At 37.1% G+C, this 27636-nt stretch overlaps 1 protein-coding gene across 1 annotated transcript; it reads left to right on the top strand.

Moving 5' to 3' along the window:
• The first annotated feature begins 8363 nt into the window (after positions 1 to 8363).
• Positions 8364 to 15963, top strand: LOC128644551 (uncharacterized). The gene is made up of 3 exons (XM_053697126.1): positions 8364 to 8625; positions 11669 to 12848; positions 13974 to 15963. The coding sequence occupies exons 2-3, from the start codon at positions 11682 to 11684 to the stop codon at positions 14184 to 14186; spliced, it is 1380 nt and encodes a 459-aa protein (XP_053553101.1). The 5' UTR covers positions 8364 to 8625; positions 11669 to 11681; the 3' UTR covers positions 14187 to 15963.
• The last annotated feature ends 11673 nt before the right edge of the window (positions 15964 to 27636 follow it).

Here is a 27636-nt window from a genome sequence, read left to right as displayed (position 1 = left end):
GGGATGTGTCAAGTGGGAGGCTGATCTCTACACTAAAGCTAAATTTAACCCTTCAAGCTCCCTAATTAACTCCTTCACTGCTGGGCATAATACACGGGTGGGGCGCAGCGGAATTTAGTGGCCTTCTAATTACCAAAAAGCAATGTCAAAGCCATATATGTCTGCTATTTCTGAACAAAGGGGATCCCAGAGAAGCATTTACAACCACTTGTGCCATAATTGCACAAGCTGTTTTTAAACAATTTCAGTGAGAAACCTAAAGTTTGTGAAAAAGTGAACTTTTTTTTTTTTATTTGATCGCAATTGGTGGTGAAATGGTGGCATGAAATATACCAAAATGGGCTTAGTTTGGGTTGTCTACTAAAATAAAATATATACATGTGAAGGGTTATTCAGGGATTCCTGGCAGATATCAGTGTCCCAATGTAACTATCACTAATTTTGAAAAACAAAATTGGGTTGAAAATAGCAAAGTGCTACTTGTATTTATTGCCCTATAACTTGCAAAGAACATGTAAACATTGTGTATTTCTAAACTCAGGACAAAATTTAGAAACTAATTAGCATGGTTGTTTTTTGGTGGTTGTAGATGTGTAACAGATTTTCGGGGGTCAAAGTTAGAAAAAGTGTTTTTTTGTTGTTTTTTTTTTATCATATTTTATAAAAAAAAATTATAGTAAATTATAAGATATGATGAAAAGAAATATACCAAAATGGGCCTAGATCAATACTTTGGGTTGTCTACTAAAAAAAATATCTATCTATATATATATATATATATATATATATATATATATATATATATATATATATATATATATATACACACACACACACACACATGTCAAGGGATATTCAGGGATTCCTGACAGATATCAGTGTTCCAATGTAACTATCGCTACAAGTGCTACTTGTATGTATTGCCCTATAACTTGCAAAAAAAGCAAAGAACATGTAAACATTGGGTATTTCTAAACTCAGGACAAAATTTAGAAACTATTTAGCATAGGTGTTTTTTGGTGGTTTCAGATGTGTAACAGATTTTGGGGGTCAAAGTTAGAAAAAGTGTGTTTTTCCATTTTTTCATCATATTTTATAAAAAAAAATTATAGTAAATTATAAGATACTAGTCCTAAAGCCCTTGTACACGGGCCATTTTTTGCAGTACAGCGGTCTCACCCCTTGCTCTCTCTCTACCCCACCTCTCTTTTTCTCTCTCTTTCTCCCCTCTCTTTTGCTCTCTCTCCCCTCTCTTTTGCTCTCTGTCCCCTCTCTTTTTACTCTCTCTCGCTCCCCCCTCTCTTTTGCTCTCTCTCTCCCCCCTCTCTTTTGCTCTCTCTTCCCCCTCTCTTTTGCTCTCTCTCTCCTAGGGTTGCCACCTGTCCCTTAAAATACAGAACATTTATAAGTTACACATGCTGCAGGGTGTGCAGGCAGGAATATAAATAGTGCTGTCCAGACACACAATACATGTTCCTCCCTGCACACCCAGCAGCATGTGTAACTCATAAGTGTCCAGGAAAACATGGCTGAGGTGGCAACCCTACTCTCTCCCCTTCTCTTTTGCTCTCTCTCTCCCCCCCTCTCTTTTGCTCTCTCTACCCCTATTTTGCTGTCTCTCTCCCTCTCTTTTGCTCTCTCTCTACCCCTCTTTTGCAGTCTCTCTTCCCCCCTCTCGTTTGCTCTCTCTCCTCTCGTTTGCTCTCTCTCTCCTCTCGGTTGCTGTCTCTCTCCCTCTTTTGCACTCTCTCCTCCCTCTCTTTTGCGCTCTCTCCCCCCTCTCTTTTGCTGTCTCTCTCCCCCTCTCTTTTGCTGTCTCTCTCCCCCCTCTCTTTTGCTGTCTCTCTCCCCCTCTCTCTTTTGCTGTCTCTCTCCCCCTCTCTCTTTTGCTGTCTCTCTCTCTCTATCCTCGCTCTTCTGCCATCTCTATCCCCCCTCTTTAGAGCTCTCTGTGTCTCTCTGCAGCCGCCCTGGCATCTGACCCCGCCCACGTCACACCCGCCCACGCCCACGTCGCACCCGCTCAGCCACCCCCACGCCGCACCCGCCCAGCCACGTTGCACCCACCCGCCAGTTGGAAGGCCAGGTGTGTTTGTCCTCGCGCAGTCTCTACTGCGCATGATAGCTTCGGACAAACACACTTGGCCTTTTATTATATAGGATGATGAAAATAATGGTATCTTTAGAAAATCCATTTAATGGCGAGAAAAACGGTATAAAATATGTGTGGGTACAGTAAATAAGTAAGAGGAAAATTACAGCTAAACACAAACATAGCAGAAATGTAAAATTAGCCCTGGTCCTTAAGGGTAAGAAAATTAGAAAATGGTCTGGTCCTTAAGGGGTTAAACAACATTCTAACTTACTTCTATTATATAATTTGCTTCATTATTTAGATATCCTTTGGTAAAGAAATAGCAATGCACAAGGGTGAGCCAGTCACACAAAGCATCTATGTGCAGCCACCAATCAGCAGCTACTGAGCCTAAATATGCTTTTCAGTAACGGATATCAAGAGAATAAAGCAATTTAGATAATAGAAGTAAATTAAAAAGTTGTTTAAAATTCCATACTCTTTCTAAATCATGAAAGAAAAAAATGTGGGTTTCATGTCCCTTTAAATGTAACATCTATTTACTGCTTAATCTCCCCTTTAATTATAGGCTTTATGTATTTTAAATGAGACTGAATCCTACAAATTGTTGAAAGATGCCCACAGTGCCCCAGCTTTACAAGCTTTCTGAATAGCTCATGTATCAAGCAGAAGTAATTTAATTCCCGTGGGATTAACATTTTAAATACACACAAGAATACACCTAGACAGATGCAATTTTGGTTGTTATTCTGAAATACTGCAAGTGATGCAAACACTTTGTAATGCTCCAAAGACAGAAATAAACTATTATTCAGACAGGTTATGTAGAGATTACCAAGGCATCAAAACACGCTGTACAGTCACATGACCATGCAAGATGATGTAGATAGGCAGCAATAGAATAAATATACACACTGCAAGATACACAGCTGTTTCCTAACCTCATTCAAAATGAAATTAATATGATCTAGAAACCTGGGTAAAGCTTTCATTGTTTTAGAACCCAAAATAGCATAAAACAAGTTGGTGTGCTTTGAAATTGACCTATGGAAATTGTTTATATATTACACATACTGCATATTGACCTGAAACATGAGTCTCATTATTTATATTGTATTATATTGTTTATTAAAATTGTAATGAAAAAATGCACAATTTTAAACTTTGTGTTCAGTTATCATGTACACAAAGTGTAAAATTGTGCATTAACCCCTTAATGACAAGTGACGTACCAGGTACGTCCTGCAAAAACTTGCAGTTAGTGACAATGGACGTACCTGGTACGTCACTTGTCTAAGAGAGTGCTAGAAGCGATCGCAATCGCTTCCAGCAGCTCTCAGGGTATTGCAGTGATGCCTCGATATTGAGGCATCCTGCAATACCCTTTAGAAAGCATCCGATGCAGAGAGAGCCACTCTGTGGCCCTCTCTGCACCGGTAGCGATGGTGCCGGTTCGTTGGTGGGTGGGAGCGCAACAGGGAGGCGGGTGGGCGGCCCATCGCTACCCGGCATCCGGCTCCTGTAAGTGCAATGTGCACGCCGGGTGCCGGGAGCGTGCGGGGGCGCGCGTGCGGGGGCGCGCATGCGCGCGCGCGATTACCTACCCACACTGACACCAATGAGTGGGAAGAGGGGGGAAAAAGTAAATATATGAGGATCTGGGAGGGGGTTGGGGTATTGTGGGGGGCTGCTACACTACAGAAAAAATTAAAATGGCAATAAAAGATAATAAAAAAAACACTTTTTTGGGGGGCAAATTGGGTACTGGCAGACAGCTGCCAGTACCCAAGATGGCGGCAATTAGGTAGGGGAGAGGGTTAGAGAGCTGGGGGGGGGGGGATCATGGAGGTTGGGGCTAAGGCAGGAGTCCATCACAGCTAAAACATTTTATTTTTTTTTATTCAAAAAAAGAAAAACTCCTTTTATTTAGTACTGGCAGACTTTCTGCCAGTACTTAAGATGGCGGGGACAATTGTGGGGTGGAGGAGGGAAGAGAACTGTTTGGGAGGGATCAGGGGGTGGGATGTGTCAGGTGGGAGGCTGATCTCTACCCTAAAGCTAAAATTAACCCTGCAAGCTCCCTACAAGCTACCTAATTTAACCCCTTAACTGCTGGGCATAATACACATGTGGTGCGCAGCGGCATTTAGCGGCCTTCTAATTACCAAAAAGCAACCCCAAAGCCATATAAGTCTGCTATTTCTGAACAAAGGGGATCCCAAAGAAGCATTTACAACCATTTGTGCCTTAATTGCAGAAGCTGTTTGTAAATAATTTCAGTGGGAAACCTAAAGTTTGTGACAAAATTTGTGAAAAAGTGAACTTTTTTTTTTATTTGATGACATTTGGCGGTGAAATGGTGGCATGAAATATACCAAAATGGGCCTAGATCAATACTTTGGGTTGTCTTCTAAAAAAAAATATATACATGTCAAGGGATATTCAGGTATTCCTGACAGATATCAGGGTTCCAATGTAACTAGCGCTAATTTTGAAAAAAAGTTGTTTGGAAATAGCAAAGTGCTACTTGTATTTATGGCCCTATAACTTGCAAAAAAAGTAAAGAACATGTAAACATTGGGTATTTCTAAACTCAGGACAAAATTTAGAAACTATTTAGCATGGGTGTTTTTTGGTGATTGTAGATGTGTAACAGATTTTGGGGGTCAAAGTTAGAAAAAGTGTGTTTTTTTCAATTTTTTCCTCATATTTTATAATTTTTTTAATAGTAAATTATAAGATATGATGAAAATAATGGTATCTTTAGAAAGTCCATTTAATGGCGAGAAAAACGGTATATAATATGTATGGGTACAGTAAATGAGTAAGAGGAAAATTATAGCTAAACACAAACACTGCAGAAATGTAAAAATAGCCATTGTCATTAAGGGTAAGAAAATTGAAAAATGGTCCGGTCATTAAGGGGTTAAACAAAGTTGTAAAGAAGTGTTTTTTCTAAGCTCTATTGTAAAATGAAGGGGTTATACTTTTATAAATAAAGAACTTTGGGTATAGTTTTTGATAAAGCACTTGGGGGCTCCCATGAGCCTCTAATCAAATAAATGCACATTTATTCACTATTACCACAGTGATTATCTGGCTATTAAAACCTTTATAGGGTCTTTATTATAGAGGGGCTTTAAAACAAGATAATTTGGGGGTAATCTAGGCCTTTTTGATGAGCCTAGAGACTCTCTCATTAAAAGTGAGTATTTTTTTATTTTTAGCTTTATAACTTTAATCTATACATTTATACCCCCAAGTTACCCATCATTTGAAACAACCGGTGATTGGCTTTCTAATGGTGGGTTTCTAGGGCTTAAGGCTGTGTTTCCCAAACCCAGTCCTGAGGACCCTTACTTAGGCCAGATATTCATTATAACTTAAAGGGACATAATACTCATATGCTAAATCACTTGAAACTGATGCAGTATAACTGTAAAAAGCTGACAGGAAAATATCACCTGAGCATCTCTATGTAAAAAAGGAAGATATTTTACCTCACAATTTCCTCAGCTCAGCAGAGTAAGTTCTGTGTAAAAAGTTATACTCAGCTGCTCCCAGCTGCAGGTAAAAAAAAAATGAAGAAATGAACAGCAGCCAATCAACATCAGCAGTGCTGAGGTCATGAACGCTTACTGTGATCTCATGAGATTTTACTTAACTCTCATGAGATTTCATAGTAAGCTTCCTTTACCTGATTGGTGAAATAATATGAGAGTGCACGATGCTAGTCCCTTCAGATGTCCCAGGACAAACACACTAAAATGCTGCTTAGAAATCCTTTACAATGGGAGGTGGCTACTGAGGAACTTTTGAGGTAAAATATCTTTCTTTTTTACATAGAGATGTTCAGGTGATATTTTCTAATCAGCTTTTTACAGCTATGCTGCATCACTTTCAAATGTTTAAACATTTGGGTATTATGGCCCTTTAACTAGAGCACAGGTGAAATAATAAGCTCACCCATCAGCTGATTATTTCACCTGTGCTCTAGTTAAGTTATATTGAATATCTGGCCTAAGTAAGGGTCTGCAGAAATAGATATGCAGAGTTGTTGATGCAGAAAGGGCCACTCTGTTACGTTGCATGTTACTATATTGATTTTTATGGATTGCTGTTTAGTTCCCTTGCAGGGAGACACCCCTTGGGAGTGTATGTACAGATACACCATTTTTAACAGGATATTTTATTTCAAGAAATATGCTAAGAATATATTTTTACAGGTCATTTCAAACTACTATTGTATAATCTGATATAAAGGACAGTTGAGTCAAAATAAAACTTTCATTATTCAGATAGCACATGCAATTTTAAACAACTTTCCATTTTACCTTTGTCATCAAATTTTCTTTGTTTTCTTGGAATTCTTTGTTGAAAGCTAAACCTAGGTAGGCTCAAACTAATATCTAAGCCATTTCAAGGCTGCCTTTATCTCAGTGCATTTTGACAGTTTTTCAGTTAGACAGCATTAGTTCATGTGTACCATATAGATAACATTGTGCTCACTCCAGTGGAGTTATTTATAAGTCAGCCCTGACTGGCTAAAGTACAAATCTGTCAAAAGATCTGAGATAAGGGGGCAGTCCGCAGAGACTTAGCAATAGGGTAATCACAGAGGTAAAACGTGTATAACTGTGCTGGTTATGCAAAACTGGAGATGGGTATTGAAGGGATTCAATTTAAAGGAGATAGCCCCTTTAATCCTATTAAAGGAAACAGTTATCTATACTATAATTGCGTTTGTAACGCGTCTGTCCGTGTCGCCAGTAGCGCATGCATCCTCAAAGGAATGTTGGCTGTGCGACGCAGCCAAAAGTATTCACCTTTATGCAGCAAAGGCAGCATTACAAAAAAAAAAAAAATAACCACCCCACCCACAATAGGTGTTAAAATAAAAACCCTAACCGCCTGCAATAAGTATTAACAAATAAAAACTAACCGCCCGCAATAAGTAGTAAAAAAAAACAAAAAAAAACCCGCTCATACGAAGTATTAAGAAGAAAAAAAAAATAACCGCCCCCACAAAGTATTAAGAAAAAAACAAAAAACTACACAATAAAATTAGTAACCCCTAAATCCGCCAATCCCAACATCGCAAATGACCTAATACATCTTTTAACCCCTAATCTGTCATTCCCTCACATCTTAAATTAAATAATTGATTAACCCCTAAACTGCCATTCACCACCAACGCAATAAACGTAATTAAAATATTAACCCCTAATCTGCCAACCCCCCACAACGCATTAAACCTAATTGACCTATTAACTCCTAAACCGCCAACTGCCACAACGCAAATAACTAATTTAAAGGGACACTAAACCCATATTTTTTCGTTCATGATTCAGATAGAGCATGCAATTTTAAGCAAGTTTCTAATTTACTCCAATTATCAATTTTTCTTTATTCTCTTGTTATCTTTATTTAAAAAGCAGGAATGTGATGAATAGGAGTCGGGCCATTTTTGGTTGAGAACCTGGGTTATGCTTGCTTATTGGTGGGTAAATGTAAGCATCCAATATGCAAGCACTATCCATGGTGCTGAACCTAAAATGGGCTGGCTGCTAAGATTTACATTCCTGCTTTTAAAAGAAAGATAGCAAGAGAACGAAGAAAAATTGATAATAGGAGTAAATAAGAAAGTTGATTAAAATGTCATGCTCTATCTGAATCATGAAAGAAAAAAAATGAGTTTAATGACTAAGCCCTGTAACCTTACACCCCCTAAATTAACCCCTTATTTACATAAAATAATAAAATACTACATTACAATTAAAATAAAAAATCCTAAACAGTACTTTAAAAAAAATAAAACTTACAAAGTGCAGACACTCTACGTTTGTAAAATGTGATTTGTGACCTGTGCTATGCACTAACATATCAGTGTTTTTCCATTTACGGAATTCAGTTTCCCTGTGATTTCCAGCCCTCCCACTTCGGGAAACTAACTGGTTGTCATAATAGATTACATAATAGGAAGTACTGCACGTCCTGAACGTAAATTCCAGTCAGTTCTGGGTGAGTTTATTCTCACGACGTAATCACGTAGCTCCTCTTATGTTCCTGTAGAGCAGCATATTTTAAGAAGAGCGTGTGACGTTGGGCACGTTTCACCTTAGCAACAGTATCGCTAGAGAAACTAACCCGCAGCTCTTAGTGGAAAATAAAACCAAAAGCCACACCTGCCAATTTTTTTGATTGGTCAGTCACGAACTACGTAGGTCTCAGCAATCTTATAAAACAGATCGCACAGGGCGATTTCCTTATTCCCCTTTATTAAAGTATTACAAATGTTATTGATATTAGGTAATGATTTGTGAGTCTAGCGATTTATTAGAGGATTCTCTCAAAATGCGCTGTATGCTGATCAAGAGACAAGAAAGAAGAGCAGACCCTGTTGTTTACTTTGTTTGCTTTTCCCGGGATATCCAGGACTCCCCAGCCCAGGAAACTACTACTAATTTCTGCTGGAGCGCCTTCCTCACCGGTTGACTTACGGATCGGCGTTATATAAGTGTAGTAGTTTGGTAAGTAATGTGATTTGTGCATCATCGTGATTGTTAGTATATTCCTTAAACGAGTCTCTGTTGGTTTATACCATCGGATTTACGAGGCAGACAACGATATATCGCAGCTAGGTGTAAGAAGCATTCTATTTTATTATAGCTAGTCACGTTACTACCCGTTTTAATGTTCTTAAATCATTGCTTTTACAATAACCTCGTTAGTTCGGCTGTACTTGTTCGGGAACAATGTGTAATCCTATAATGCAGGCTGTGTCGGGGATGTGTAAGCTATATTAGTCACGGTAGTAACGCACATCCAGTCACCAATCCATTAGTCATCTACTAATCAATCCATTAGTCATCTACTAATCAATCCATTAGTCATCTACTAATCAATCCATTAGTCATCTACTAATCAATCCATTAGTCATCTACTAATCAATCCATTAGTCATCTACTAATCAATCCATTAGTCATCTACTAATCAATCCATTAGTCATCTACTAATCAATCCATTAGTCATCTACTAATCAATCCATTAGTCATCTACTAATCAATCCATTAGTCATCTACTAATCAATCCATTAGTCATCTACTAATCGGTTCAGAGGGTACTACGTAGAGAGTCAGATCAGTCTCAGTGTTGCATCATTTTGTTGTAAACGTAAACAAGCAGCCTGTCCCACTCCTCCCAGGGCCCCACGCAGGAAATCCATAAAAGGCCATTTAGTACTAAGCAGTAGCAAACCTACTCAACAAAGGGCCTTAGTGCGTTTTTTTTTTGGGGGGGGGGGCAACCACAAATATAATTTGGTAGTAAGTAATAGTATAAATGTTGCTCTGTATAATGATTTTGAGGATAGATAGGTTGATAGAAAGATGAAAGACCTGCATTAAAGTGATTTGTAATATGTTGAATTATGCTGTAGCCAATCATAACGCACCCCCTTTGGCGTCAAAACTGGGGGCATTGCTCTTAACTTGCTGGGCACCAAAGGGGGCGTGTTATAATTTGGCTATAGCTTGATTTGTCATTTTACACAGAAATAGATTATGCGTTGCATGTGGAGGAAGGGTGGAATGTATAACAAAATGAAAAGGTGATTTATATAGTTTAGTGTCTACATTGAGTTTGATTAATGAAAGTGCCCATTTACTTTTTTAATTACAAATATTGTTTAGAGAATAGTTTTACAATCACTTTAAAGGGACAGTCAACACCATCATTTTTGTTGTTTTAAAAGATAGATAATCCCTTAATTACCAATTCCCCAGTTTTGCATATCAGTTATAATTTATACACGTTTTACCTCTTTAATTACCTCAGTAGACTGCCCCCTTATTTCAGTTCTTTTGACATACTTGCATTTTAGCCAATCAGAGCTGTCTCCATAGTAAATTCATGTGCATGAGCTCAATGTTATCTATATGAAATATGTGAACTAATGCCCTCTAGTGGTGAAAAACTATCAAATGCATTTAGATTAGAGGCGGCCTTCAAGGTCGAAGAAATTAGCATATGAACCTCCTAGGTTTAGCTTCCAACTAAGAATACCAAGAGAACAAAGCAAAATTGGCGATAAAAGTAAACTGGAAAGTTGTTTTAAATTACATGCCCTATTTGAAACATGAGGTGTGTTTTTTTTTTTTTTTTTGATTTGACTGTCCTTTTTAATAAAAGGCTCCCCAGCATTAGGATTGTACTTATTCTACACACATGTACAGACTGGGTACAATGGGACCCCCCTCATCACTTGGTCAGCAAATCTGCCAATATCTCCTATACAATTTAAATCAAGTTAGTCTGTAGGATAGACTAATTCACATCCCAGGCATTGAATGGTTGATACTAGTGACATAATGATGTAATAATAAGAATGTGTAATATTACTTACTTTAGCGTCCCTGTGTAAGTATATATACATGCATGCAGTGCTTGCCTCTAGTTTTATTTTCCAAGAGGCCATAAGCCGTTTGATTTGTGGATGATGCACTATAGACATATTGGTTAACAAATACAGGTTCTCGCTATGGGCCTATTGAACAAAAACTAGGCGGCATCTGGAAAGATCTCTCCAAATCTTTGGGGCTTTTTTGAGCATTCTTTTGTGATGTAGGTGTCTCTCCTTCACACCCAGAAGTCCACATATGCATTTTTAAAAATCTGAGGGACCTTGCGGTACTGACAAGAAGTATTAGATCATCTTGCCAGAGAGGTTTAGACCAACAGGCCCCTATGTGTGTTCTGCTCCCCAATCCTTCCCCTAGTTTCCCACCTAAGTAAATTCTTTCCTTATCCCCCTGCTACCTTTTGATAAAGTCCAGTGAGCTATCTTTGTGACATTCTATGCATTTTATAGAACACTGAGCACACTGCCATATAAAGAATTGGTTGAATCAGATCATACATTAAATGATGGAGTAAAAAGTTCTGGATGTCAATCTTCACCTTATTGTTAGTGAGTGTTATCTCAAGGATGTGATGTTACTGGTAGTTTAAGTTAAAGGGGCAGTGTACTGTAAAATTGGTGTCTCCTTATACTTGTTCTACCAGCTGCAGAGTTTAAAATTTATGGGAAATTGTTCCTTTGTGCATTTGTTTGTTTATTAAATATCTGTTCCTGCTTACTGAAACCACAGTCCAATACAATGGGCTGATCTTGTAGGGAGAGAATACCTTATATAATGCTCTATTTACTTGAAGTCCTCCTTACCACCTTTTTTTTTTTTTTCCCCCCTGTTTATTTTCCATTGTTCTCTGGTCATTAAGTAAACCTTTATTACCTCGGTCACAACCCCCCACTAGGCGCATGACAGGCGTTGTGAATAAATATTAAAGAAGATTCTAATAGATCATTTCTGTAAAACTTTGAGAGTTTATTTCAATACCATAGGAGACTGGAATTTAAGGTTCAAAAGTGTTTTTTTTTAAATGTATTTTGTTTTTGTTCCTGTCCCTTTTAAGCTGTAGTATAAATTAATAAAAAATCATTGTCTTGCATGTTTGTTTTTACTTCTGGATAATTAATGCCTGATTACTTATACATTTTCTTTCTCACTCTAGATTGCAAGAGAGAATGGGTCTTAACTACCTCAACCTCCTTACATATCACAGAAACTCCACCTATCCTGTGATCTACTGGTATCGTGGGACAGCTTTTCAACTGGAACCACATAAAGCATCTTCTGAGGTGCTCACTGTACACAGTGAACTGGGTGCAATTATGGTCATTCTTACTATGGCTGCTAGAATTATGCAGTCCATGGCTTCCATAGCCAATAAGATGATGAGCAAGAGACTGTGTTACTGGAAGCTACTTCCAGCATTTGTTCTGAGACAGGTCCTCAAACAGTTATTGTGTATTTATTGGTCAGTTTTAGGTGTTTTATTAACACTGAAGATGACTAATGACATTTTTTACAAGTCATCAAAAAACAGATTCCTTTGTAGTACAAATGTTAACACCTGTATGACACCTATTAAGTGTCACTGCAGTTTTCTGGCAGCAGAAACTTCAGAATACACCAGTTTGGAAGAAAGAGCGTTTGAGGAAAATAATATGGAACCACTTGATGAAGTTAAGCATTTGGCTCTAGAAAGCCACAACATGGAGAGGAGGCAGAGTGAAGAATCACTCTTGCTGGACTGTAAGAGTCCAGTAATTCTCTCAGTTTGTTTACCTTTGAATAATAATACTCAAAGTAAATCAGAAGATTCAAAAGAAAGTAGGGATTCTGAGGAAGACTTTTTATTTATCAAGGATATGTCAACTGATAGCGGAATGCAAGAATGCTGGACCCCAATTTCCAAGAGTGAAACAGATTGTGGAGAAAGTGATTGGTCTGAAGACTCTTGGGATTCTGAAGATGATTCTGACTACAGCCAAGAGAATGAAGATTTATGGGAATCATTTTGCCAAAATAACGATCCATACAATCCTCTTAACTTTGCCATGCCCACAAAGAGTCCAAAAAATTCAGTAGAAAGAAAGATAACAAAAATAGAGTGTTCAGAGAAAAATCTTGATGCATGCCAGGAGATTTCATCTTGGCCTAGCTTCTCCGAAAACTATGACCTTGATAAAATTAGTAGAGTCAAGTCTACTCCAAGAAAACCAATCCTATCATCTTCATTCTCAACGTTGCCTACACACAAATGTGTAATAACTTGCAAAGACAAAGATGAACCAGAGGAAAAGTATACTGAGAAGTCAAATAATCTGAGATCTGAATGCACTAAAAGAGTAAGTACTTCATTTTTATTTTTTTATTTCAGTTTCATCTTGTTGCATAAGTTGTCCTATGGGACCTGATGCCACTGTCTGAAATGATAGTTATGAGGGAGTAAGAATCTCTAATGTAGCAATCAACCAGCAAGAGTGGGACCTAGCTGACTCAGCCATAGCAACCAGTCATCTGACTTGCTTACATAGGAGTTGTATGACATGGGCATATTCTTTGAATTTCCTTTAAATGGAAATATCTACAAAGTCTAATTTCTAAAGCACTGAAATAAGACTAAGTTGCATAAACTATGCAATTTCAAGAGGGATACATTTTATATCATTTTAAGTGTTTATTTTTCTTTTCTATAAACTAAAAAAAAAAATAATAATCTTCAGCCCAGCAAATCTAAGCTTGTTAGCCAGCTAGACATAAATGAGAATTCTTACAGAACATTAGCTCTAACTATGTGGCCACTCTTGTGTCAAATATTGAGTTGTGTATGTCATGTTACATGTTTATTTGTAAAGGTATTTAGTAGCAGCTGTTCATCTTAAAAGAATCATTGTAAGTAGTACAAATATGCAGACATAACATCACAATGTATTTAGTCATTTGAGTGCTGGTTCAAATATTTTTATAACCACCTGTAAAAAATGAATCGCACAATGTGTAATTACATTTTAAAACCTTTAGTACAGGTTTCGCCCTTCATGCTACATCATGTTTTACCTTTCATGTCAACCAGTTAATGTTTAGCCAAAAAACTAATACATTTAGGATAAATTAGTTGGAACATTCAGCATTGGATCTGAACATAAATCAGACTACTGAAAATATATAGACCTTTTGTATACAAGTGTGTGTCTGTATATTGTTTTTTTTTTTTTTTTTTATTATACTATACCTTTATACTTTAAGGGAACCAATGGCTGCTTGAAGGAATTTAAAGCAAAACAGCACACACGTTCAATAAATAGTGTTGATACTAGTTTGGATAGGTTGCTTGTGTATCGCTTTATAACCTTAATGCATACTGGTTTTGTAATTCATTCAAAACCTGCATAAATGTACTAGGTTAATCTTGTTAACTGGATTTGAAAAATAAAGTTCACTTGGTTTTAATCATGTGTATTTCTATTCAGGTTAGTTTCTCTTCCACTGTTGTTGTGCATTCAATGGTGGCTTGGGACTACGCATACAGAAAGGCTCGCAAAGGACCATGGGAGGAGTATGCAAGAGATCGCTGCCGCTTCCAGAGGCGTATTGCTGAATCCCAAGCTTCAATCAGCTATTGTTTGGAACCCTTACACAGAGCAAAAGTCTGGAAGAAGCTTCACTCGAAGAAAAATGAATAGTGTACTGTATATGGACATTATACATTAATCTTTGAGATTAATACACATTGCAGTATTTTTCCCTATCTCACTACTAAATAGAATGTAGACTAAAAGTGAAAATACAGAACACTGCTATAGTATTTATCCAAAATTGCACTGGACCCTAAAAGGGGATTGTATTTATTTTTATTTATGCTGTATTTGTTTTAAATGTTACGTGTAGCAAGGGTATTACAATCAATGTAGCAGATACATGTGTTTGTGTAAATATAATATGATTTTATTTCAGTATTGAGATTAAACTGTGCCAATACAGAAGCTTGGCTTCATAACTGTTCACTCTCACAATGTTTTGTGTTTGTATATTAAACAAGTAAAGACTGCTTTGAAGCCCCTCCATTGAATAGTAGTAGCATATTTGTCATATATCCAATTAGGGTTGCACCGATACCTTTTTTTTTTTTTTTTTTTTTTTTTTTTTTTTTTTTTTTTTAAATTGCAAATACTCACCAATACCATATTACCTATATTTTATTTTTTATTTTTTTTGACAGTTTACCAAGCACAATACAGATTAATTATTTAAGATACCTTCTATATAATTATGAAGAACTAACTCAAAACACAGTATGAAATAATAAAACAGTTTTATTTGATTGTCACAAAGTTCACAGAACATGTTTATAAATAAAAATATTACAATATATTAACCATAAATAACAAATTTAAAAGTGCAATACAGTAAAAATCATAAGTTTACTGTTTAATCATAGGGAACAACACTAAGGGCTAGATTACATTAGTCTATGGAGTTGGAAATGTGAACAGAGCATTGGTAAAGCTTAATCGCATGTAATCAAAATCTAGTCCTATAATTGTAGGATGAGTATTCATAGGCATTAACTTAATATGTCCTATGAACACTCTTCCTGCAATTATATAAGCTAACTAAGGATGTTCCTCGGAGTGCAGTATGTTTGGAACATAATTGTGCAAGATGAGAACCAGCAGTATAACAGGCAATTTAGCAATTAGAATAATTTTTCGAAAGTTAGTGACAAGTTCTTAAGGAACAGAAGCATCTCTGCATGTTAAGCTATACGTCGGTTTCTGCTATCAGTAAGGACGTTTGACTCTAAGCTGAACAGTCCTTCATTTTCCACACTACTGCATGGGGCAGAAAGATATTTTTGTGCCATTTTAGCCAGAGCTGGAAACCTCAGTTTATTAACTGCCCAGTACTTCAGGGGTTTGTCTGAGCGAGGTACAGTGATCTCCACTACAATAATACAAATAATGGCAATTTGTATTGGCAGAACAGAAGTGAACAATTTTTAGTTTAGTCTCTTCAGCTTAAAATTAAATGGGAACATGCATTTTGAAAACGCCACAAGATTGCATATGGGTAGAAAGTGGAGGTATCTGTGCATTTGTACAAGTACTCGTGCAAATACTTGGTATCGGCACCGATACTAGTATTGGTATCGGTGCAACCCTATATCAAATTTATAATACTATCACAAGGACCCCACTACCCAAAAATATGTTCCTCTGCCCTTCATATGACCTTTGTATACAGTCTTGACTACCAGTGATTTGTCATTGTGTAAAATTTAATTTGCCTTTTTACTTTTATTAACTGCACTTTATGTATTTTAATTACTTAGGATACCCACTCATGCCAATCTGATTTTAAGTTTTACATGTTTACAACAAAATTATTTAAATATTGATTTTACTTTTTATTTATATATTTTATCATTTCAAAATAAACACTTTTTATAATCTTTAATAATATAGACTTTTGTGTTACATTTCTCCAGCTCAATTATTTTGTTTAACATCCATACTCCCAGCCTATTTGCAGACTACTGGCTATATTGCTAGAACTGTATCTTTTGACAAGCTTTAGTCTTCCATTTTGTGTTTAGCTGCATCTGAGTTCGGGGTGCTTTTTGTTTATTTTAACATACAATAGAGTAAACACATTGCAATTTACAATACCTGTTATGTTCTATAGCGACACATAGTTAGAAAAAAAGTAGTGCTAATTAAAGCTAGACAATATGGATCTGTACTTGGGTTATAAATGTATTCTTACATAATCATATACACTTAAAATATCATCCCATTCTCACTATTTGTTTTTGCTTCTGTTAGCATCCCCACCCCCTGCCGATCCTCTGGCATCCACCCAAAGTGAACCATGGGGAAGGAGGTTTACAAGGGGGGTTTCGCCTTCCTTGAACTCGCCAGGCGGAGGCAAAAATAGCTAGTGAAGGTAGGTGCTAATGCTGAATTAGTGCCCATCTGATTGGCCCATGTCTCAGTGAAGTATAGGATGCACAACCAATCATATGAATGGTTCGGGTGTAATTGGAGATTTCAACGACTGAGTTTTCGACAGGACACTGGTCTGTAAGAAAGTGTGCTAAGAAGGCACCAATCAGCAGGTGTTTTAAACCAAAAATGGGCCGGCTCCTATGCTTACATTCCTGCTTTTTCAAATCAAGATGACAAGAGAACGAAGAAAAATGTATAATCTCAATTATCACTGTCTGTTAACTCAGGATATCATTGCTGTTTTGTCCTGTTTTTAAAAAATAAAATCATCTCTAGATATAAATAGTAAGCTGCAACCATGTAAGAACTATGACTAGATAGAAACTTTTTTTCCAACAACATAGAAGCTAGTGACGCTAAACTTCCTCTAGAGGCCTCTCGTGGACCTTCACAAGGATTAATGCCGCCATCCAGTGGAGGAAATGAAATATAATATAGTCATATAATATCAAGGCATTTAACTTTGGAACCACAATTCAAATAAATTATATACAGTTGATATAAAAAGTCTACACATCCCTGTTAAAATGTCAGGTTTCTGTGATGTAAAAAAATGAGACAAAGATAAATCATTTCAGAACTTTTTCCACCTTTTTAATGTGACCTATAAACTGTAAAACTCAATTGAAAAACAAACTGAAATCTTTTAGGTAAAGGAAAATAAAAAACTAAAATAATATGGTTGCATAAGTGTGAACACCGTTAAACTAATACTTTATTGAAGCACCTTTTGATTTTATTACAGCATTCAGTCTTTTTGGGTATGAGTTTTTCAGCATGGCACATCTTGACTTGGCAAGATTTGCCCACTCATCTTTACAATAACACTCTAAATCTGTCAGAATGTGAGGGCATCTCCTGTGCGCAGCCCTCTTCAGATCACCCCACAGATTTTGAATTGGATTCAGGTCTGGGCTCTGGTTGGGCCATCCTAAAACTTTAATCTTCTTCTGGTGAAGCCATTCCTTTTGATTTGGATGTATGCTTTGGGTCGTTGTCATGGTGAAATATGAAGTTCCTCTTCATGTTCAGCTTTATAGCAGAAGCCTGAAGGTTTTGTGCCAATATTGTCTGGTATTTGGAACTGTTCATTATTCCCTCTACCTTGATTAAGGCCCCAGTTCCAGCTGAAGAAAAACGGCCCCAAAGCATGATGCTGACACCACCATGCTTCACTGTGGGTATGGTGTTTTTTTGGTGATGTGCAGTGTTTTTGTGCCAAACAACTTTTGTAATTATGGCCAAAAAGTTTAACTTTGGTTTAATCAGACCAGAACACCTTTTTGCAACATGCTTTTGGGAAACTTTAGATGTGTTTTTGCAAAATTTAACTGGGCTTGGATGGTTTTTCTTTGTAAGAAAAGTCTTCTGTCTTGCCACTCTACCCCATAGCCCAGACATATGAAGAATATGGGCGATTGTTGTCACATGTACCACACAGCCAGTACTTGCCAGATATTCCTGCAGCTCCTTTAATGTTGCTGTAGGCATCTTGGCAGCCTCCCAGACCAGTTTTCTTCTCTTCTTTTCATCAATTTTGGAGGGACATCCAGTTCTTGGTAATGTCACTGTTGCACCATATTTTCTTCACTTGATGACTGTCTTCACTGTGTTCCATGGTATATCTAATGCCTTGGAAATTCTTTTGTACCCTTCTCCTGACTGATACATTTTAACAATGAGATCCCTCTGATCCTTTAGAAGCTCTCTGCGGACCATGGCTTTTGCTGTAGGATGTGACTAACAAAATATCAGGAAAGACCTACTAGAACAGCTGAACTTTATTTGGGGTTAACCAGAGGCACTTTAAATGATGACAGGTGTTTACTGACTCCTATTTAACATGATTTTGAATGTGATTGCTTAATTCTGAACACGGCTACATCCCCAGTTATAAAAGGGTGTTCACACTTGTGCAACCATATTTTAGTTTTTTTTTATTTCCCTTTACCTAAAAGATTTCAGTTTGTTTTTCAATTGAGTTGTACAGTTTATAGGTCACCTTAAAGGTAGAAAAAGTTCTGAAATGATTTATCTTTCTCATTTTTTTTACATCACAGAAACCTGACATTTTCACAGGGGTGTGTAGACTTTTTATATCCACTGTATGTTAGTAACCAAGAAATTACTTAGGTTCTAGAACATCAATATGTTGGAAACATCAAGTATTACTCTAACTAGAGAGTAGGGTTGCACTAATACAATTTTTTTTTTTTTAAAGACGGAATACAATAAACGATACTTTTTTTTTTCTTTTCTTCAAATACTTGCCAATACCAATTACTGTTTTTTTTTTTTTTTTAAATTTTATTTTAAATGTCATGTAACCGTTTCTCAAGCACAATACAGACTAATGATTTAAGATAGCTACTTTATAATTATGAAGAACTGTAATTCAAAAGACATAAAATAAAGCAGTTTGTTTTGCTTGTCACAAAGTTGTAAAAACTTGAAGAAATTTCACAGAACAGGTTTATAAATAAAATATTAACAACAAATGTAAAATCCCAACCAACCAAAAGTGCAATACAGTTAAAAATATAACCGTGTAGTGTTTAATCATGGGGAACAACACTATGGGATAGATTACATTGACTGGTAAGCTTTACCAATGCTCTCATTAAATGTCCAACTCTAGTAAAGTCTATGGAGTTGGAAATGTGAACAGAGCATTGGTAAAGCTTACCAATCAAATGTAATCTAAATCTAGTCCTATAATTGTAGGATGAGTGTTCATAGGAATTAACTTAATATGTCCTATGAACACTTCCTGCAATTATATAAGCTAAGGGTGTTCCTCAGAGTACAGTATGTTTTGAGCATAATTGTGCAAGATGAAAACTAGCAGTATAACAGACAATCTAGCAATTAGAATACAAGGAACAGAAGCATCTCTGCGTGTTAATCTATGTGTTTCTTTTATCAGTAAGGACGTTTGATGCTACGGTTATTTGTAGAGCGCCAACAGATTCCGCAGCGCTAGGATGTCAGTTTAACAATAAAGTGCACCATGCAGGTTTTTTTTTTTTATTACTTTGGCTGCTGATATGCAAAATTCAGGTAAAAATATATGCACTGAAGGCGGAGTGGGGTTCTCCTACAGTAGCACTAAACATAGCCCAGGCATTGAAGTCTATATGGAAATTACATTGCAACTGAAAGTGCACCAATAGAGATGCAGGGAGTTATAAAAGGTTGCTAAGACTATTTGGTACCTAGTTATTTGTTAAAGGGATACTAAACCCACATTTTTTTCTTTCATGAGCAGACAGACAGAGATCGCCACAATTCAACCCGATCGAGTACAATCTGGTTGACACCCCCTGCTGGCGGCACATTGGCCGTGAGTCTGCAGGGGGCGGCATTGCACCAGCAGCTCTTGTGAGCTGCTGGTGCAATGTTAAATGCGGAGAGCGTATTGCTCTCTGCATTCAGCAATGTCTTGCGGACCTGATCCGCACTCACAAGAGCTGCTGGTGCAATGCTGAATACGGAGAGCGTATTGCTATCTGCATTCAGCGAGGTCTGTCGGACCTAATCAGGTCCGACAGACCTTTAATAAATAGGCCTCATAGTATGCAATTTTAAGAAACTTTCCAATCTACAACTACTATCACAATTTCTTCGCTCTCTTGGTATCCCCTTTTGAAAAAGCAGGAATGAAAGCTTAAGAGCCGGTCCATTCTAGGTTCAGCACCTGGGTAGACTCGTTGATTTGTGGCTAAATGTAGCAACCTATCAGAAAGTGCTATCCAGTGTTCTGAACCAAAGTAGTATTGGTGCAACCCTACTAGAGAGAGTCATATAATGAATATAAAATGTCATAAGTACCCAGGGTATCATGATATGGGACAAGATACAAAAGACGGTATGGCTTATATCCCAGGGTATTTATAGAACAGACATCCAAGTACTGACTAGGAGCTCATTTTAACAGAGAATTACATGAAAAGGCCTATTTAATAGATTTTGGGGTACATAAAACAAATCCAGGATCTTGCCACTCTGCAGGTACACATTATATGCTATAGAGCACTAGAGGGAGAGTATCACAATGATCTCATTATAAATTTATGGTAACTAGTATTCCACACCTCAATCTATTTATATAAGCTAGGTGAAGAGTGGGACATAGGTGTATAGTACCCCAGATTGAGATTACATATGAACCACATAAGCAAATCCCATTTCTGAAACATCAAAATATATAACAGTACTATATAGGTTGTTGTAATTGTTTAGCTAAAAGTTAGAGAGCTGTTTACAAAGATATAGTACCCTAAGCTTCGTATACCTAATAAAAGCATAAATGATCCCCTGAAGTGATATATCTAAAGGCAGGAACTAGCAAGATGATACATTCTAAATATATATTTACTAGACAGAGGAAATATACTTGCAGCAAAAAAATAAAATAAATCATTGCCTATCTGTTCATATTATGTGCATGGAGCATGAATTATGAGTGGTATATGCAATCTCAAATGTATAGTTTTCATATAGTCGAACATTCATCATTGCAATTTACGGTTCGTCTCAACAAACAAGTAAATAAATGAAGCAAAAAAGAGAAAAAAAAATCCATAACTTTATCAAAGAACATCAGTATTGCTATTATACTCTCACAGAGATATATCAAAAGGCAGTCAACCTGCGCCAGAAGTTCGCATCAATAGCTCAGAACCTACAATAGTCACAAGCGTCAATAAGACTGGACTCTGCTTGTAGATTAATCCTGTAAGAACCAGACAGGAGAAGTTTGCAGAGCTTAGTTGTCTCAGATAGGCAGTCCCTGTTAAAAGATGTCTACGTTCGTATGATGTTGCTCCCAGTGCACTTTTCATCTTCTGCTCCCATAACAACTGTCTATGAACCCACTGGTTCAGTGTATGATAGATGTCACGGAGGCCATAGTCCACAGGAGCTTTAACTAATGTAGAGTTAGACATCAATCCCACCACGATTGGCTGCCTCGTGGCAAGGACCGATGCCACTGCTCCATGATCAGGAGATATACTTAAGGTCTCCTCCATGTTTTGATGACCTGTAACTGGGGCAGATTTATAACATGCCTGTTCCTTTTTCTCCACCATCTCACTGTATTGTAAAGAGCATCCACTTTGGTCCGATAGTTTTGCATAGCTTCATTCTTAGGTTGTACATGGTCTAGCAGCGACTTTCTCTCTCCCTGATCTGCTATGCTACTTATGCTTTCCCATTCAAGCTTAAGGTGATGCATTAGGCGCCGAAAATGATCATCTAACATGTCTGCTAGAGCAGTAACCAGGGCAGCATTGCTGAGGTCCATCAGACCTCAATTCTACCTTTTCAGTCTTAAAACCTTCTTTTGTGCTTGCTTACTCCGATTAAGATAGGTGGTTGGTTTGTCTGTATAGGTAGAGTAGAACAGCTCAATTTGACTATTTATTCTGGATAACCAGGGGGCTTAGGTGGAGGCTGTGAGTGATCTCACTACTGGCTGTTCTCATTGCAGTTTGCGCGCCCTACACATACTGTAACTTCATACAGAAGAAACCGCTTCCTCCTAAATTACAGGAAAATGAACAGCTCATCCCTGCTAAGTACCCAAGAGGTGATCACAGACAAGGTGTGCAGACGTTAAACGTACATTTTATAGTGTAAGGTGAAGTTACTATAGCAACTAGCCTGCAATCTGAAGGTGATCAGCCGGTCGGTGGCAGGAGACTACGGAGGATCTTTAATACGAACAGGCAATATACGGTGAAAACTATCTAGCGGAGAGTCATAACCTGTATGTTTTAGAGATGAGGGTTGTTTTGTGATTGTCATTTGTCATTTTCTTTTAATTCTAGTAAGTGCAATATGTTGCAAGCTTCTATTGAGCATGTGCAGAAATTCACAGAATATATGTATATGCATTTGTAATTGGCTGATGGCTATCACATGATACATGAGTGGAAAAAGGCATAACTGACATTTGTCAGAAAAACATCTTCTAGTCATTTGATGTTCAGATTAAGTGGTAGATTTACCATTTGCCGGTCGGACATGATTCGCTGTAGCAAATCCTGTCCGCCTGACATTGCTAAATGCCGACAGCATACACAAGCATTTCTTGTGAAATGCTTGTGCAATGCCGCCCCCTGCACATTCGTGGCCAATTGGTCCCTAGCAGAGGGTGTCAATCATCCCGATCGGATCAGCATAATTGCAGTCCACCACCTAAAAAGTGACTGACAAGTTAAGGAGCAGCGGTCTCACAATCGCTGCTTCTTAACTTACGTTTTCGGCGAGTCGGAAACTTCTGGCGTAGAATGCAGCATAAGCTGCTTATTAAATCTACCCCTAAGTGCTATTGAATTGTCTTTTTATCATGCAAATCTACTGTATTTACTAGTCCTTTGAAGGGACATGAAACCCCCAAAATTTTCTTTCATGATTCAAATACAGCATACAATTTTTACACAACTTTTTTAATGTACTTCTATTATAGAATTATCATCATTCTCTTGGTATACTTTGTTGAAAAGCAGGGAGGTAAGCTCAGGAGCGTGCACATGTCTGGAGAACTAGATGGCAGCACTATTTCCTGCCATGTTGTGCTCCAGACACCTACTTAAGTATCTCTTTAATAAAGAATATTATAGGAACAAAGCAAATTTTATAATGGACGTAAACGCTAGAATTTACCAGTGGAACAAATAAAGGGGACTTTCAGTCATGAAGTATAAAATACTTCATGCTGAAAATTCCTTTATTTGAAGCGTTCGCCGCGCTGAGCGCCTCATGCAGCCCACGGCAGAACGCTATTGGGCTGCCTGAGGAGCTCAGTGCGGAGAACGCTTCAGACAAATAGAGGAACTTTCAGAGTGAAGTATTTTATACTTCATGACTGAAAGTCCCCTTTATTTGTTCCACTGGTAAATCCTAGCATTTCACAAACGCTAGGATTTACTATCAATTTAAGCATTTTATATACAGTCTAAGGGCAAGGTTACAAGTCGCGCGTTATGACTTTTCCATGCGCGATATGGTCTTGTCGCAACCAATTTCCATTGCGCAGCTATTACAAGTTTTGAAAAATCGTGATTGCGCATGCACCTTTTATACAACAATCCTTTCCACGCTCGAAGAGCTATAGTTAACAGTTTTGCGCAACATAAAAGTTTCACGAAACACTTCCAAAATACATTACAAAGTACAGTTACACTCATATTAACACTGTCTAATGAATATTATTTAAAAAAGGATTGCACACAAAAGTTATAAGGGCTCAAAGATAGGCGATCTTGGGTGTTAGAGAAAATGCAGGGATTTTACATTGACATACATACACATACATAGAGAAATATGCATTGATATGTATAGAGATATGTTTAACTAGGAAGATAATGAAAATATTTTACATTACAATCTTATGCACATTAAACAATATCTGAGAGGGATTTTCAAAAAGATATTCACATATAGATCTCGAGATATATAGAGATATATTTATTCATATATATATCTCGCCATAAATAGATATATCTGTCCAAAAATCATCACATATATAAATACATATTTATTTATAAATAAATAGAACATATTCCTTTACGAAAACATTTTCGCGATATGAAATATTCTAATTTTCATGTACACTTTTCGATGAGAATATGTCAAAGGCTTTGCGCAACATATTAGGGTTTTTGTGGTTTTTTTTTTCTATTTGTCTTCTCGATTGCGCAACCTTAAATGCAAAAAAGCCATAACGCGCTGTGCTTTCGTAATTGATTTGCTTCGTGACTTGTAATCCTGCCCTAAGTGTTTACTTTCCTTTTTAACAAATAAAGAGATTAATGGGTAAGAGAAGCAAGGCCTCAAAGGGTGTGTATTGAAGGGTTTTAACGTTGAGGTTATGGTCTCGATGATGAACAGGGGTCCAGAAGGAAGGGTAAGAAAATGACCAAGGGAAATCAAGAGCATCAAACTCTGAAGAGTGTAGATGTAATTGCTTTGGATGGAAGGCATAGCAGACAAGGTAATCTGCTCCTTGCTTTGTGGAGTGAAAGAGCTCTTGTCTCCTGGGATCTTGATAATAGCTTTTTGATTTGAGCTAGGGAAGCTCTTTCTTGAAAGGAAGGGAAAGCTAAATTTATGCTTACCTGATAAATTAATTTCTTTCATGGTGGTGAGAATCCATGAACCATTACTCCTGGGTTTCAACTCCTGGCCACTAGGAGGGGGCAAAGATACACAACATTCTAGAAGGTTTTAATCCATCTCACCTCTATAATATCCTAGTCCAACGTATAGCCAAGAAAAGGGGAATAATACAAGTAGGAAAGGTCAAAGCTTGGTAAATGAGGTGCATAATAAACTGCCGCCAATTGGAAAATAAAAGAGGGCAGGTCTCGTGGACTCCCACCACCATGTAAAAAATAATAATTTATCAGGTAAGTGATATTTTGTTCTTTCATAAGGTGGTGAGAGTCCACAAGACATTACTCCTGGCATCTAATACCCAAGCTGTGGAGTCCACGAGTAAATAGGTGGGACAAAAATTAATATTAGTACAGAAATATACAGCACCTCATCAACTCTCATGTGCATGTCCGGGATAGGTTAACTACACACATCCCACAAAAGTCAAATATCCAAATAAACTCCCACAGCACCATGGAATGATTCAAAGCTTTATTGGAACATACAGGCCTGTGATGGCCTGGACCTGTAGGTTTCAATAAAGCTTTGAAACAATCTATGGTGCTGTGGGAGCTTATTTGGATATGGGACAAAAATTAAGTCAGGCACCTCTTTATTAGTCACTAAGACTGTAGGACTTAAAGGGACAGTCAACCCAAAAAATTTCCTTACTGCTACAGATAATGTTTACTAGGATAAATATTTCAAAATGTAGTGCAATTTTGCTAAATATATTGTTTTCAAGAAAAATTACTTACTACATGTCCCTCTGGAGTTTTGAAATGGCCGCCAGCCCCCTCCTCTATTTCGTCATAACCCTTTTTCCTTCATTCCTCTTCTACAAGAAACTTCTCGTGCCTCCGCGTTCCCGTTGTTTGCGCATGTGCAATGCGCCGATTTTAGTGACCTTTTCCTAGCGGTTTCTATATGCGGCGGACCAGTTTGCTTCTCTTCATCTACCGCCGCATATAGAAACCGCTAGGATACTGAGCGGTACTGATGATCCTGAATTCTGCTAATATGTATCAGAATATTTGTATTCATCTCATCTCAGTGATGAGAAATGTCTATACAAAACCCATACATACATTTCTGTGAGGTTTCCAAGATATGAATTACACAACTTCTCTGTGATACGGCTCTCGCTGTAGTTGCCAAGGGCTGTTTAACTTAGTACTTGTCAGTGCCTTGTTAAATAATTTCCCAGTCTTGCTGCTCTTGCCAATAATTTGCCAGTCTTACTACTCTGGCCAGATCTGTTATTCATCGCATCCCATTGGATTTCCAATACATGTTAATAGGACATAACAGTTAATATGCCGGGGCTACACTATAACACAGCAACTAAGAACACTACACATTAACCAAAAATGTTTTTACCCAACAACTGCCATCAGCAGTACGTGCCCATGCCACTGCTGATCTCTGAGTTTACATGGAGGCTTATTGTTATGTGTGCCCCATGCACATTTTTTTTGTTATTTTTTTCACTAAGCAAAATGTGTTGCATTTGCATAAGTAAAACAATTCAATATAGATATTCCGAAACCAGGCTTTTATATTTCTTAAAGTAGTTTCATGGTTTTGGATACACATGTAAGCTCTCTAATCATGTTTATGTCTACCACACAAAGTTCAAAGCGTTGTAATGACAAAGTTGTGCTCATCACCCTATCCTAAAGATGTTTGATGAGAACGCAATCTGTGATTACAGATATTTTTGTATTTTTTTTTATTTTCCCCATGCACATTAATTGATACTACATAGTGTGTACCTACCAATAGGAGCCCAGGCTAATTTATAGATTGGCACTAGGTACGTGCACATGGTGCTGATCGAGAGCTATAGCAGCCTTTATAAACACACTACATTACAATAGATCTACACCCCCAATATACTGATTACTTTCATATCCTTTTATATTGACAAAGAAAATTTGAACATATTTATAACCAGAATCAATTCAAGTTTTGTATAAAACCCCGGTATTCATCTTCTAATGGGCAACTCTATATACACAAGCAGAACAACAGTATACATAGATATGCCTAGCGCGTAGGGATCTTTACATTTATGAATATTTTAATATATTTTACAATAAAAGATCTTTTAATGCAGTAATTTACTGGTTATTATTTTTCCCTTGTGGGAGCATTTTTTAGGAGTGTTTTCTACAGAAATGTATTTGAGCTCAGCTCTTTGGGGATAGAAATAGAGACTTTTGTTTCTCCTTATTTGTACATTGTGTCTCCATGAAATAGTTTATTTTTATGTCCTGATTTGAGAATAAAATAAAGGGTTAAATGCTTTTAACATAAATTGATTTTTTTTTAATAGTATTAGGTTCCAATCTCAGCAAGAATGGTCATTGGACTCAGGTTAAAGGGATATTGCAGCAAAATTGGAATGCAGTGATAAGAGGTTTCTTGTGTAACCGGCATTGTTATATTAATTTCCTCTTCTCTGAAATGTGATTTTTAATTATTATTATTATAACATTCAAAAGTATTTTCGGATATTCTCAGAAACCTGCATGTAAAATAAAAGACACACAATTTACTGAAATAAATGTTTTAGACAGATCTCAGCAAACATTCCTTTCTGCTTCAGTGATATACAGCACCTAAATATTCCTGGAAGTTGCAAAACATTCTAAAACATTTATTTATAACCTGAGTCCAATGACCATTCTTGCTGAGATTGGAACCTAATACTATTAAAAAAAAATCAATTTATGTTAAAAGCATTTAACCCTTTATTTTATTCTCAAATCAGGACATAAAAATAAACTATTTCATGGAGACACAATGTACAAATAAGGAGAAACAAAAGTCTCTTTATTTCTATCCCCAAAGAGCTGAGCTCAAATACATTTCTGTAGAAAACACTCCTAAAAAATGCTCCCACAAGGGAAAAATAATAACCAGTAAATTACTGCATTAAAAGATCTTTTATTGT

The sequence above is a fragment of the Bombina bombina genome, unplaced genomic scaffold, assembly GCF_027579735.1.
Source record: "Bombina bombina isolate aBomBom1 unplaced genomic scaffold, aBomBom1.pri scaffold_942, whole genome shotgun sequence".
NCBI lineage: Eukaryota > Metazoa > Chordata > Amphibia > Anura > Bombinatoridae > Bombina > Bombina bombina.
This window is presented reverse-complemented; position numbering and strand designations above follow the sequence as displayed.